Source organism: Myotis lucifugus, unplaced genomic scaffold (genome assembly GCF_000147115.1).
Source record: "Myotis lucifugus unplaced genomic scaffold, Myoluc2.0 scaffold_144, whole genome shotgun sequence".
In the NCBI taxonomy this organism is placed as follows: domain Eukaryota; kingdom Metazoa; phylum Chordata; class Mammalia; order Chiroptera; family Vespertilionidae; genus Myotis; species Myotis lucifugus.
In genome coordinates, this window is record NW_005871192.1 from 116,617 (window position 1) to 132,658 (window position 16,042).

Genomic DNA, 16,042 nt, shown 5'->3' on the forward strand with positions numbered 1-16,042 from the left:
GCTCTCTTCTAAATAATGTTTTATATTCTGTGCAAAAGGAATTAAAGACAGCATTCTCTAGGATGCCAATATAATAAAAAGAATTCTGTAAAACCATGTCTTTAAAAAGTATGTGAAAAAGATAGAAACACAACTATAATTAGCAAAGGCTTTTCTTGGCATGTGTTTACCAAGGGGGTCCAGATTTTATCATAAGAGGACAAGTCAATTGGTTACTCCTCTAAAAGTTAGAATCTTACATATTAAAAGATGATGGCAGAAAACATGAAGAATAAAACAGGAATCTCAATGATCCTTGGCTAAGAGGTAAGCCAGTTTATACAAACAGTGACAGGGCAGTCACAAACTTATTTATAATAAATAAATAGTTTATTCTGAGAATAAGGAGTGCTCGCTTCAGCAGCACATATACTAAAATTAAAATGATAAGCATGGCCCCTGCCCTGCGCAAGGATGACACACAAATTTGTGACTAGAATAAGGATATATACACATAGGAGATATTCTTCTTGAGACTCATAAAATGTGCTGTTTGTGAGAGAGTTGCTTAACAACTGTACCATTAAGCCAAGCTGCTCTTTCTACTAAAGGAGAAAGTAAATTTTGAGGAAGGAATTATATTCAAGAGAACGGAAGAGATGAAATGTGAAGAGAGAGCTGAAGAGGCAGAGCGTCATTAAGATGAGTACTATGAAGTGAGAAATGCACGGTATAACTTAGGAGCAGAAGGTCAGAAACTGTCAGAGATACTCTATAAATGAGCAGGTTAAAGATGTTTTATGAAACTACATGAATTAGGAACAACTGAAGGAACTAGGTAAGATGTATGAAAGAATGAAGAAGAATGTGACACAAGAGGGTACTTCAAATATCTGAAGAATTGTCACATAAAAGAGGGAGTAAACAGTTTGTGCAACTCCGAAAAGCTATAGAGAGGTGGAACTGAGCTCATCATAAAACACACACACTATATTTATTTATTTTTGTTAATCAACAGAGGATATTTTTGCCATTGATTTTTTTAAAGAGAGAAAGTAGAAAGGAGGACAAGAGAAACATCAATGTGAGAGAAACACATTGATTGGTTGCCTCCCACATGCACCCTCAACTGGGGCCAGGGATCGAACCTGCAACCCAGGTATGTGCCCTTGACCAGGGCCAATGCTCTAACCATTGTGAACACTGGTCAGGGCAAAACACACACACTTTATAACAAGTAGGGCCAATTCAAACATAGGCAAGATCCCATATATTACAAAATTTCTAGAGCATCTCAGTTTTAGGTTAAAGTTATATTAAAGTATCTTAAAGTCCTATTCAACTCTAAGAAAATCATTTTCCATATCAAATTGGGATTAATCTGAATTTTCTAAAATGATTCTAGATGATGAATTTATTCTGAGGTCTGCAGAGTGTTCCCCCAACCTTCTAGGCATACTTGTGTAAGACACAGGCACCAAATTAAATAAATAGTAATAACACCAGGAATATAATTGCCAATTGCAGTATTTTGTTGCCTACAACATGATTATCTTCTGGATATCTGTGGTAGAGAAAGATGGCGAACAACTCTGCTACTCCTCACGTTGAAAGGTCTATGTCCCTCCCTTTCTTTGAATTGAGGGGGAAGGGCTTAATTCTGTTGTATGACTAACAGAATTCAGTTGAAGTGACACTGTACCAGTTTCCAGGGTTAAGACTTAAGAAACTGCCAGTTTCTACTTCCTCTCTCTTGAAACAAATGCCCTTGGAGCTCTCTAAGCTATCATGGAAAAAGCCCAATACCACATGGGGAGGTCCTGAGACTGACTATGTGGAGGGAGAGGGTCCCACCTGAGCCCAGCCTTCCAGTCAAACTTGCCAAGGTACCTGGCAAGCCTTTGAGTTAAGTTGTCTGGGACCCTCCAGACCACACCAGCAAGCAACTGGTTATAACCAAGTGATTCCAGTTAAAGCAATATGGAACAGAAAAACCACACAGAATATTTCCTAGGTTCTTGGCCAAAAAAATTATAAGACTTAATAAAATAGCTCTTTTAAGCCACTAAGGTCTGGTATGGTTACTCAAAAATATCTGTTAGACTAATGAGACAATATAGAAATAAGCACGACACAAATATTTCATTTTCATTTAAAATTCAGTAAATAGTATAAAAAGCAAAATGCATTATACATTTTAATTCAGCCTCAGTGGCATGTGCTATTTCTGGGTCTTCTAAAGTTTTATGATAAAATCTAGGTTATTACAACTTTTACAAACATAAAATGTAGAGCACAAAGCTGTCAAATTAAAACATTACGCTTATAAATTAAACAGAGGGGCCCGAGTCAGTTTTTCTCAATGGTTAGAGCATCAGCCTGTGGACTGAGGGTCTCAGGTTCAATTCTGGTCAAGGGCAAGTACTTTGGTTGCAGGTTCCATCCCAGCCTTGTTCAGGGTGCGTGTGGGAAGCAACCAATTGATGTTTCTTTTTCTCTCCCCCACACCCCCCCCCAGTTCCATTCTCTCTCTCTCTCTAAAAAAATAAAATAAAATAAAAAATAATGGGAAAAATATCCTTGGATAAGGGGAGGGGAGGGTAAGGGAGGGAAGAAACTGTTGGTTCTGATGGAATATGGACCTGAACATGCACACTACTTATTTGCTGAGGGTGGGGGGAGGGGGGCTATGTGTGTGTCAATTCATCTGTTTCAAATTTCTTTTTATTTACTAATTTATTATTATTTTTTAAGATGAATAAGGCACAGTATCATTCTTTTGTAAAAAATATATTTCTGTTGATTTCAGAGAGGAAAGGAGAGGGAGAGAGAGATAGAAATATCAATGATGGGAGAGATCATTGATTGGCTGCCTCCTGCACGCCCCCTACTGAGGATCGACTCCGCACCCAGGGCATGTGCCCTTGATCGAAATAGAACCCTGAACCCTTCAGTCCACAGGCTGGTGTTCTATCCACTGAGCCAAACTGGCTAAGGCCAAATTTCTATCTTTTTAAAACGTAGCTAATATATAAACTGCCTCACAGAGTTGCTGGGAATACCAAAGGAAATAATATACATGAAAATACTGTAAAAACTTTAATGTGCTCTTCTATGTGTAATCAATAAACAGATAAAATGCATCAAATATGCATTCTTAGGTATTAAACAAACATTTCTTCCAGCAGTAAAGATGCAATTACTTCAGCACACTACAAATTTCTCGATATAACTTGTTAGAAGTTGAAATAGAAGAAATCAACCTTGAAATTTTAAACCTATCATTGTGCTTATTGTTGAAATAGAAAAAATTTCTTAGCTTACTGGTTCTAATTGCTGCATGTTAGAAAATAAGAGAACATCATTATTTGTACCAGAGACTACCATAGAACTTTAATACCTTTGGAAGAAAATAGTTTCAGGCAATTCTGGTAAGTCTTGTGAACTTAACTTATCAGAGAAATAATCAAGAATTATGCTTTCAATTTAGAGTACAATAACATAATATTTACAGAATACTTTAAAACACTTTAAATGTATACTTTCCAAAAAACTTAAAACATCTTGAAATGCTTCTTAGATATAAAAATTACCAGAATTTTTAAAAACACTAAAATATATGAGATACAAAGCACTGATTCTGATCAAGTACATAAAAATTTTTTTAGTTGTTATTCCACTTACTTATGCATTCATTGATTACTTCTTGTATGTGCCCTGACCATGATTGAACCCGCAACTTTGGCATATTGGTACAGCACTCTAACCAACTAAGCTACTCGGTCAAGGCTATGGTCGAGTACTTTTAATTTCCAAATAGTTTTATAAACATTAGATCAGAGGAAATGTAATCAACTATGAGAATGGATATTAATACTTGCTTTACATCTTTTTATTTTAAAAGCTTTTATAAATATATAGATAATACTTAGAGAAAAATGAGTTTTAGTATGCCCACAGCATTATCAAATCTTAATACTGTAAATACTGTAATAGTTTCAGATCTTTGCATTTTAAAGAAAAAATATATATAGCTATCGCTCAAGCTATAATGTGCTCTCTTCAATCCCATTTCTCTCCTATCCTTGTGCTCTCACTCTTTTTCTCCTTCCTCCCAGACATCTATTACTGAATTTTTTCAACTTCATTTTAAATTCTAATCTGGTTCTATATATCATTTATAATTATTTTAACACTAAAAATAATTTTAAAGGGAAAAGAGAACAGAGAAAGACTAAATAAGTGACTCAGCTTCTTCAACTATCTCTTAGGATGCTTCTAAAGCTTAAGAGAGAGATTGCATGGCCTGGCTAGTGTCGCCTGCCCAGTGGTTGTGCATCAAACCACGAACCAGGAGTTCGCGGTTTGATTCCTGGTCAGAGCACATACCTGGGTTGTGGGCTCGATCCCCAGTAGGGGGCATGCAGGAGGCAGCCAATCAATGATTCTCATCATTGATGTTTCCATCTCTCTCTCTCTCTCCCTTCCTCTCTCCAAAATCAATTAAAAAAAATTTTTTTTAAGAAAGAGATTGTATGTAAAACATGTAACACATCATTCACTCAGTGCTTACTAGGAGCCAGGTACTATTCTAGGCACATTATGTACATTAACTGATTTAACCCTCAAACTAAACTTATGAGGAAGGTACTATTATTACCAACACCAGTTGGGCAATTTTGTCCTCCAGGGGACACTTGGCAATGTCTGAGACATTTTTGATTGCCCTGGCAGGAAGGGTTTGCTACTGGCATCTAGTGGGTATGCTGGTAAACATCCAACAATGTGCAAGACAGGCCAAGGCAGGCCCCCAGAATAAATAATTATGCAGGTCAAAATGTCATTAGTGCCCTGCCGGGTAGCTCATTTGGTTAGTGTCATCCTGATACACCAAGGTTGCAGATTTGATCCCAGGCCAGGACTCACACAAGAATCAACCAAGAGATGCATAAATAAGTGGAATAACAACTCTCTCTAATAAATAAAAAAATTTTAAATGTCAGTAGTACCAAGATTGAGAAATTTGGAACTACATTTCAGATACATAATCTGAAACACAAACTGATTTTATAATGCACCCTAGCACATAGGTCCTAGTGGAAAGCCTACTCCCTATTTGCTTCCTAACAAAGTTATATCAAAAGTAAAATGAAATCAATATTATTTTCTATTTATCAAGGACAAACAATCTGGTCTAAATAATAAGTCTCAGCTTCATTCCAAAGCAGTAATTTTTAAAATAAATATATTTTAAAATAAATAATAAGTACTATCTCTACGAAACAGAGTAAATGTTTTACCTTTCCTGCTTATAATGAAAATACCTGAGGACACTTTAAAGCAACTGAGAAATAACTTTTCTTAAAAATACAAAAATAAAATTTAACTTAGTAACATTCTCAATTCAGTATACTTGCCTCATCTAGCGGATCCACGTCTGTTTTCCTCATCTTAATAAGTACATCATATGCCTGCTGAAGTGCTCTGACCTTAGGATGAGAAACTCTAACATAGGCTGGGAGACAAATAAACCACAAACTGAAACAGTGACTGAAGAGACACTTGGCCCATTGTGGTGGATTTGTATAACATCTCTTCGCCAACTTATGAGCTGTTTTTATCTCCTAGAAAGAGAATAAAACATTATGGTATTTACTAAAATTTATTATGATGGGGAAAGTGAAAAGGAAAGGGAAAAAAAGAATATAATGTCAAATTTTACTCTAAAATCAAGCATTTCATAGTTTTACTTTTGAGTGGCTTCCTACTTAGTGCCACATGGTCTTTCAACACTCACCTACAGAAGCACTTTATATTGTACTGTAACTATTTGTTGGTGAACATAATACATTAGAAATTCCTTAAAAGCAGAAATCATTCATATTTTTATAATATAATGATTAACTAGGTGCCCTTCACATAGAAGGCACTCATGTTTGATGGATGAAAGAATTTAACCATTGATAGCTTATAAGTTCTTCAAAGTCATTTTTGAAAAATTAGTCTTCTCACTCTTCTCCCTGCTAAAAAGTGAAAATGCCCTATTTCCTGCCAAGATTTCCACTTTAACCTCCCTCACTACAGTCTGTGTTAATTCTTTCACTGAGTGATTACATAAAAAGCCCTACTCCTTTGAAGTCAACATAGTCTGAGAAAGATCACTGACCTTCCTACCTAACTGTTTAATAGTCATGTTTTCAACCTCTGATTTTCACTCTGATTTGAATGGAAGAGAGAATAGGTATCAAAATCACCTGCTGAGCCCTAGCTGGTTTGGCTCAGTGGATAGAGTGTTGGCCTGCGGACTGAGGAGTCCTGGGTTTGATTCCGGTCAAGGGCACATGCCTGGGTTGCGGGCTCGATCCCCGGTGGGGGCGTGCAGGAGGCAGCCGATCAATGATTCTCTCTCATCATTGATGTTTCTATCTCTCTTTCCCTCTCCTTTCCTCTCTGAAATCAATCAATCAATATATATATATTTATTTCACCTGCTGAGCTTTAACGCTAGATACTATAGAGCCTTCCAGATAAATTAAACTGCTCTAGTGTGCCTTGCACTAAAGCTCCCTCTACTGAGATGTGTCCTAAAAAAAATATCCTGGTGTATTAATTTTCTCATGTTCTTTATTTGTACAAGACTTGAAGACATATTTGAAAACACAGTTCCTTCCAGCTAGCCTGGAAAAAAGTAAAAGATGATGAAGATGAGATTTAAAGATTTAGTAACAAAACAAACAAAATAAAAAAACAAAAACAGAAAAAAAAAACACTTAGTAACAAAACAAAATTTTCCCATTTTAAAAACTTGCCTTTAGTAAGCTGGTAGGGTAAAAAAAAAAAAAATTCCCTTCAGACAACATTGAGAGAAATGTGTACTATATGAAATTAAGGAACACCTCAGGTTAATCTTAGATTTGGGGGATTATATAAGAACTAGAGGCCCAGAGCACGAAATCATGTGCAAATAGGGTCCCTAGGCCTAGTCTGCGATCAGGGCCATGTCCGCCGCTCCGCACCGCCCCATGACACCCACCACGCCGCAAAGCTCCTCAATGCTCGCCTCCACCGCCCCGCGAAGCTCCAGGACACTTGCCTCTGCCACCCCCGCGATGCTCCACGAAGCTCCCTGCCCTGCAACTCCCCATGACGCCCCACGATGCTCTGCGAAGCTCCCGGCCCCGAGAAGCTCTGCAACACTCCCCACCCCGCAATGCTCGCCACCTGCCGCTGCTCAACAGTCCCCAGTCCTGCCCCGCCACCCGGGGGGGGGGGGGGGGGGGGACCGAGAGGTGGTCAATGCACCTCATAGCAACTGGTCGATGGTCATTATGGTCGTGACGCCATTATGGTTGCTGGCCTTTTATTGTATAGGATTGGTAAAACCTGAACTAAGAATTTCATTTTAAAATTTTACATGTTTTGTAGACTCCCAAAATGTCAGTATATGTATAAAAGATGTTTAATTTTAATTCACAACTAACTATAGTTTAACTCTTTACACTTAAATCAGATATGGTATTAAAGCAAGATGTTCTAAGTTAATACACTCGCACTCCCTTTTGAATGTAGTATTCAGTATAAAGTACATTTTCATTAACCAAGAGGGAAATGCAAATCAAAATCACATCACTTCACACCAACTAGGATGCTTTAATAAAAAAGACAGATAATAATAAGAACTGACAAGGATGTAGTGAAATTGGAACTCTCATACACTGCTGGTGGGAAATGAAAAATGGTGTAGCCACTGTGGAAAACAGTCTGACAGTTCCTCAAAAAGTTAAACAGATTTACCATATGACACAGCAATTCTACTTCTAGGCATATACCCAAAAGAAGTGAAAACTCACAAATGTTCATAGCAGCACTATGCATAATAGCCAAAAAGTAGGAACCACTCACATGTCCATGAATGGATAAATAAAATGTGGTATATATCCACACAGTGGAATATTATTCAGCAATAAAAATAAATGAAGTACTGACACATGAGGCAACATGGATAAACCTTAAAAACAGTAGAAGTGAAAGAAGCCAGTCACAAAAGGCTACATGTTATACAATTCCATTTATATGAAATGTCCAGCATAGACAAAACTATAGAGACAAAAAATAGATTAGGGGCTGCCTGAGGCTGTGGGGGGAAAACCTGGAAGTTAACAGCTAAGGGGTGTGAGATTTCTTTTAAGGGTGACAAAAATGTTCTAAAATTGATTGTGGTGTGGTTGCACAACCCTGTGCATATACTAAAAGCCACTGAGTATACTTTAAATGGGTGAATTGTATGGTATGTGAATTATCCTATATAATAAAACCCTAATATGCAAATCAACCGAAGGGCGGAATGACCGGTTGCTATGATGCGCACTGACCACCAGGGGGCAGATGCTCAACACAGGAGCTGCCCCCTGGTGGTTAGTGCACTCCCACAGGGGAGCACCGCTCAGCCAGAAGCTGGGCTCATGGCTGGTGAGTGTAGCGGCAGTGATGGGAGCCTCTCCCGCCTCCACAGCAGTGCTAAGAACCCCTTGGGGGATGTCCGCCTGCCAGCTTAGGCCCGGCAGGCAGACATCCCCCGAGGTCCCTGGACTGCAAGAGGGTGCAGGCTGGGCTGAGGGACCACCCCCCAGTGCACGAATGTCATGCACCGGGCCTCCAGTATATCCATAAAGTTTTTTTAAAAGTATATTTGGTTCCCAAGAATTCTTTTAAAGCATAAACATACTAGTAAGCATTCAAAAACTTCAGCCTCAACATTGTAAGTAGGATTGCAAGAAATCTAGTTTAGTTCATTATCAACCACAGTAGTTCTTCAAATGGTTGCTGTGGGTGATAATTCTAAACTATGAGCTGCATATCACATATACATATTTTACATTTTTAATTAGCATGTATTAGATAAAGAATATCTGACCTGTTTACTTCTCTTAGCCATGAGAGCTGGACTGTTTGTAACGCTATTCCCAGTAGGGTGTCTACTAAAACAAAGTTTCAATTCCTGTGGTCTGTCAAAAAGCTTAAGGTCCAGTCTTGGAAAGTATTTGTAACTAAAATAAAAAGCAAAATTAGAACTGCTGATTTAAAATACGCTTCATATTATTCCAGAATTTAGGTGACTATTTCTAAACCTTAAATAGTACCCAATATTATTCCCCAAAATCCTTATACAGAAAATTTTTTTTTTCAAAAATGTAAGATGACGTAGTTATGAAATACATAGACCACCTACATAGAAACTCTGGCTCCTCCCCACCCTATTTGGTTTTCTCAACCAATCCATGGAAAACAGAAAACCCTGATATCTTACTTGATAGAGGAATTACTCTTGCAACAGAACCAATGTGTTCAATAATTTACATTTAAAAATAATATTTAGTATAATTTGTAATTTTGTTTTTCTTCATAAAAGTACCTTGCATTGGTATCTAAAAGAAAAAAATTCATAATATTTTCATTTTAGCCGTAACCTGTTTGGCTCAATGGATAGAGCGTCGGCCTGCGGACTGAAAGGTCCCAGGTTCGATTCCGGTCAAGGGCATGTACCTTGGTTGCGGGCACATCCCCAGTAGGGGTTGTGCAGGAGGCAGCTGATCGGTGTTTCTCTCTCATCGATGTTTCTAACTCTCTATCCCTCTCCCTTCCTCTCTGTAAAAAATCAATAAAATATATTTTTAAAAAAATATTTTCATTTTAGGGATATACAATAATTTACCCAATTCTTTACTGCTGGACATTTTAGGTTATTTCTAAATTTCTAAATTTTTGTAATTAAATATCTTGGTATATATATCTTTGTAAATACCTTTGCTTAATTTCTTAGGATAATGCCCAATATCAGGGTTTGCTATGGTCCATATTTATCAAGAGAATAAAAATTCTTATGAATCACTACAAATTCATTTCCAGAAAGGCTATACTTGCATATACTCTAACATACACTTTACCTGGTAGTATAGCTTATCTTCAATATGATAGATTAAAAATGCTTTTACTCATCATTTTGGTTTGCATTTCTTTGAATACTAGAAAAGCTTACTATCTTTTCATATTACTGTCTATTGGGATTTCTTCTCGCAAATTGCCTCCTTTGGCCAATTTTCTTCTGGGAGGTGTTGCCTTTCTCTATTTATCTTGTTTGTCAATACCCGGAGTCCAAATGCATAGTGATTAAGCCAAAGTAAAATAGAATTCTATAGTTAATATGCAATCAAAATGGTACTTAATTAGGCCACTCAATCCCTATGGTATATATTCTTCATTCTTAGATTATATGTTAATTCCATAGTTTTATGAGTTATTTTATATTTTCTTTGCTCCTGACATTATTTTAAGAAAACAGCCTAAGAAAATAACTGTGTATATACACAAAGATATAAACAGCAAAGAACTACAAACAATCCACAGGAGACTAGTGAAACAAATCACAATAAATGCATGTAATGTGGTTATTCAAAATGATATGGCACAAAAAATATTTTTTGGCATGGAAACATATTCAGGCCATTAAAGGCAAACACAGGTTACAAAGAATATATATAAGATGAACCCATATTTGTTTTAAGTATAGTAAGTGCAAATTTATTCACTAAAAGACAAGAAAGATACACATACAGTTGTTAACAGACTAAGTATTGGTGCTAAAATGATGTGCTCGTTTTCTTTTTTGCTGTTTGCTTTTCTAAGTTTATTAAATTGTATCTTATCACAATTATAACAATAACAATCAAATACATTTTAATTTCTCAAAAGATTCCATCCAAATCCTATTCTTTACATTTATTTTAATAAAGAATGATTCCTGCCCCTCTACTTTTAGGCTTACTCTGACATCTTACTAATGAATAAGAATTATACAGTCTTTATATTGACAACAAAAACCCCAAAACGAAGGCGGAACCTCACAAAAGTAAGTAAATTTTTTAAAGATTAAAATATGGTTGAATTTTTAGGTGACTAGTGATCAACATCTGGCTTATTTTCAAACAAGGTTGTCCAAGTCTTAATTTACATTACCCACTGACATTATAAAATATTCATCTCCATTAGTTCACTGAATAAATTTTGAAAATTACCTTCACAAATGATTAATATATGTATCTACTAATAATCAGAAATAATGAAAATAAATCATTAAAGCTGTGCCCAAAGAGCTCTTTTAAAGAATTCTTGCTACCTGTACTTTGGTGACAGGTCCTTTGCATCATCAGGAGGTGGCTCTGGTGGCATTATAAATACAGTGTGCTCACTTTTTTGTGAATCATCTAGCTCTATCAATTTGGTATCATCTGTTGAATCAAAATCAATCTGAAAAATAATTATTTTTTTCCAGTTAATTTATATATAAGCAAGACCTAGTTTTGAACTTTCAAAAACTTAAAAAAAATACCTTATCTGTTTTCTCTGTGCTTTTATCAGGAAACAACTAGAAAAAAATAAAAAATTCTTAGTGAAAATGTCTACTGTGAATTTAATAGAGATTATCTTAAATTCTTATTTTAAAAAACTATCCTTTTTTAATACTGGACAAATAAAAAACACTTCACAATTTTGGGGACCCTATCCTATATTAGGCTAAGTATAATAAGTCTTTTGAGGCTATTAAAACAATTTATTTTTATTAGTTTTTTCATAAATCCTTCACTAGCAAAAGATAGCTAATCACAAGAGGAATCTGGCTTTTCAAATAAAAAATTAATTATTATTAAAACCCTGCATTAGTGATTGACATTATCTAAGCATCCCTCTAACTGGATGATACTGGACTATCACTTTTATAAGTAAACTAAAATGTTGAATAATTTTAATTGTATCCCTGAAGTTTTAGATTACAGTGATAGAATGGGAGAAAGTTAATCAAGTTTTCTAAGGCATATGAATCATTTGGAGTCCATAAAAAATACAATGTTATAATATTCTACATTTTTTTGGATATAATCTTAAATTTTATATAATATATAATTTGCATAAATAATCAGCCCCAAGATCCACATAGCAAAAATAAGAATTCTATTAAAAATGAAAAAAATATATATCTAAGTCAGTCATCAATTGTGAAGAATCAATTTGAATTTCCTTAGGATGGGTGAGTAAAGCTTAAAAACTTAACATATTTCCAAATAACCTCCATTAGGACAAAAGAAATATATTAGCAAAAGTGTCTGGAAAGACATTAAACAAAAGAACACAGGTCTCCATTTATCCAAAAAAACTAAATTTTGTAAATTAATTACTAAATCTAATTTTATTCATATAAATTAAATATATAAGTTTTAGGAGGGTCAATTTAGTACTTCATAGTTACAAAGTGAGAATCAAAGAGAAAAATTTGCTATGTATGATAGAAACTAGACACAGGAAAATGACTTATATTAAGCCCAGAGTCAGACACTTGCATGTACATGTAAGTTCACGCACCCACAAACAGACAGACAGACACAGAGACACACACACACACACACACACACACACACACACACACACACACACCCTATGCTGTCTCCTTCAGATCATTTGGGCTAATAATAATAATAATGATGATGATTATACATACAGCTAGCCAAATTGTTAAAATTTTTCCTTAACATTGCTATATAGGACAAACTTTTACCTTTTCTACGCAGTCATCAAAAAATGCCAATCCAGTATCTTTATCACTTACAAAACTACATTCTTCAATGAAACGAATAAAAATCTGTGTTTTGGTTAAAAAGGTGTAGAATTTTGTATAGGCACGATCTCGACTTTTTAAAAATCCTGAAGGAAACAAAATTACAATTAAATTCAAATTTTAAAGTGGAACTAGATGTTATATTAAACATTATTTTAAACTTGTTCAGATCAATATAAGTCATATATATTTATATACAGAACCTTCTAGTAACCATAGCTCCTTCTGCCTGATTCAACTACAAAAATGCTTAATTTATACCATTAAACTTTCACTGAAATCTAAATCTCTTATAAGAAAGCTCTAGTTCTACAGCTCTCAAGTAGAAATTTCTGATATTCTACATATCCTCAAACATGAAGTGTCTATGGCCTTATTCTGAAATGCCACCAGATAATTATTTCTGTATCGTCTTGTAAAAATTTCTGCTCATTGAAGGTTCAAGCATCTGGTATTCTACCCTTTCCCCCACCAATTGTAGATATCTACTGTCTTAGGGACACTCTCCTTCATTCACTGAAGACCAGGGCACCTACTTCAAAACCTTCTCCTCTCCAGCCCCTACCATCATCATTCTTCAACACCCACTAAGCACAAACCATCGAATCCTGTCAATGATCTGAGATCTATTCCACCTCTACCACTAACCTGTACACAAAGTCATACACACACTCTGGCCTTTTCTTGCTATCATTAAAAATTGCTCTGCCTAGAAATGGGATTATTGGGAAAACAAAATACCAATCAGAAAGGATATATGCACCCCTATGTTCATAGCAGCACAATTTACCATAGCTAAGATTTGGGAACAGCCTAAGTGCCCATTAGCAGATGAGTGAATTAGAAAACTGTGGTACATCTACACAATGGAATACTACACTGCTGTAAAAAAAAAACCAAAAAACACGAAGGAATTCTTACCATTTGCAACAGCAGGGGTCCTCAAACTACGGCCCGCGGGCCACATGCAAATACAAATATTGTATTTGTTCCCGTTTTGTTTTTTTGTTTACTTCAAAATAAGATATGTGCAGTGTGCATAGGAATTTGTTCATAGTTTTTTTTTAAACTATAGTCCGGCCCTCCAACGGTTTGAGGGACAGTGAACTGGCCCCCTGTTTAAAAAGTTTGAGGACCCCTGTAAAACAGCATGGATGGAACTGGAGAGCATTATGCTAAGCGAAATAAGCCAGTCAGAGAAAGATAAATATCACATGATCTCATTCATTTGTGGAATATAATGAACAACATAAACTGATGAACAAAAATAGAACCAGAGGCATAGAAGCATCCAACCTATGAGGGAAGGTGGGGGCTGAGGGGGTAAGAGATCAACCAAAGGACTTGTATGGATGCATATAAGCATAACCAATGGACACAGATGGGGGCAGTGAGGGCATGTGCTGGGAGGTGGGGGCAGCTGGGGAGAGGTCAATGGGGGAAAAAGGAGACTTATGTAATACTTTAAACAATAAAGAATTTAAATTTTTAAAAAAAGCTCTGCCTCCCAAATCTTTAATTTGCATGTTATTCTCTGACCATGACCCCTATCTGTCTGGTTTGCTTACTTAAGTACTCTTACAAAGGCTTTTTTATTGGGGGGGGGGGAGGGAAGACCCGGAAAGAAGGGCAGAGGAAGGTAGAGGGTAAGTTCATTGAAATCTACAATCCTTTTACCCTTTTTCCATTCTACCTACCCCCTCCCTGTCTTCACTTCTCTATCTATCCAATACTGATTCCATGTCCATGATTTCAATTACTTTCTTGTCAACACTCTCAATTCTTATGCCCTTGTCTTTTTTGGCAAATCCACCTAGTATAGCCTAGCCCTGGAGGAATGTATTTGTCTGCTTTCTCTGGATCTGCATCAGTGTGGCTGAGCACAAGTTAAAAGGGGGGAAAATGTTCCACAATTAAGTGGATCAGAATCACTTATATAATACTGTACCTTTGTCCCTGACCAACAACCTTACTACATTTTTGGAATAAATGTAATTTCCTTTTACCCATTATTTCACAGCTATTTGCAGTTTTCAAATGTCCTCCCTCCATGTTTCCTTCCCCCATTCTCAAAAGACCATACCTTATATTGCCAAAAAAATGAAAATCATTAAATGAGAACTACCTTCATTATCTCACTACAAAATATATTACTCTTTCTGCAATTATCATTCCTTCCTTCCTTTCTTCTTTATACAATGGATATGTCCAGTACTCCTATCTTAGGCCAAGCCTACCATATCAGCCTGGGATTCCAGCCCCTTCAGTATTCTCAGAAAAGTCTTCCTCTCTTTACTTGCTACTTATCAGCATACTCAAGTCTCTCTCATTGAAAAAAAACAAACAAAAAAACCCTTTCCTTAACAAATAATCAGATTCTCCCTTTTTAGCTGTTTTCCTGCTCAATAAAGGCAACCAATGACACACCAAGGAGAGAGACCTCAGAGGAAACCAATCCTGCCAACACATTGATTTTGACCTTCTAGCTAGCTTCTACAATTATGAGGAAATTTCTGTTGTTTAAGCCACCCAATCCACGGTACTATGTTATGATAGATCTGATGAACTAAAACACATGCCTTGTGCTTTTGTTGTTGAGGTTTCTTCCATTTCATTCCATTATTACCACTAACAATAAGAGCTGTTACGATGAGTACTGAATATTGTAAAGTACTTTTACTAGTTGCTCCACATACATTTTCTTAATCTTCACAACCATGCATAAACTAGGCATTATTCCCATCTTATTAATGAGAAAACAGAACCCCAGAAAGGTTTCATAAGCAGTAAAGAAGAAGTTCTAATTCAGATTTAATTTTTAATGCCTATTGTTTTTAGAAATCCTTTCCTGCTCATCTCATTTATCTAAGTTCTTCAAAGTCATGCTCTTCCTTTATAAAATCTTCCAATATTCATTTGAAAGAATGTTTCTTTTTTCTTAATTTTTAGAGCTTCTCACTGAATTGTATAAAATCTGTGTTCTCGAGTACTTGCTCTATTTTAAAAAATCATTTTAGATTGTTTCTTATTTAGTATCCCATAGAGCTAGATTTAATTCTTCTTTATATCCCTACATAATAATTAGTTGAGCTTGGTAAGTAGTGGCTAAATATTTGAGAGAGAAGTTATTCTGAAACAGAAATGATAAAAGACAAAAAGGTTGCTAGGAAAATACAGATTATTTTTAAGTAACTGCTAGATAAAAGTATAGAAATGTAATATAATTTTTATACAAATATTAATGAAAATGAAAGGTTGCTACTACATATTATATTATAAGAGTAGCTGAATAATAACAAAAAGCTTTATAACTCCCTAAAATAATAAATACTAAAAAAGATGAGCATAGTGTTTCCCCCTGGAACAAGGCTGTATTTTTTTTTTTAATTTTAAAAC

General features: G+C 35.6%; 1 protein-coding gene across 7 annotated transcripts in view; it reads right to left on the minus strand.

Moving 5' to 3' along the window:
* Nucleotides 1-16,042, minus strand: part of DENND4C (DENN domain containing 4C) — a 107,927-nt gene that overhangs the window by 39,101 nt on the left and 52,784 nt on the right. For all 7 annotated transcript variants that reach the window (XR_002830720.1, XR_002830719.1, XM_023758910.1 and 4 more), the window contains 5 exons: nucleotides 12,587-12,732; nucleotides 11,366-11,401; nucleotides 11,153-11,283; nucleotides 8,894-9,026; nucleotides 5,397-5,603 (listed from right to left, as the gene is read on the minus strand). Coding sequence is in view for 5 of the 7 variants with exons in the window: in XM_023758910.1 (XP_023614678.1) it covers nucleotides 5,397-5,603; nucleotides 8,894-9,026; nucleotides 11,153-11,283; nucleotides 11,366-11,401; nucleotides 12,587-12,732 (653 nt within the window). In the remaining 2 variants the exon portion in view is untranslated. The remainder of the gene's footprint in view (nucleotides 1-5,396; nucleotides 5,604-8,893; nucleotides 9,027-11,152; nucleotides 11,284-11,365; nucleotides 11,402-12,586; nucleotides 12,733-16,042) is intronic.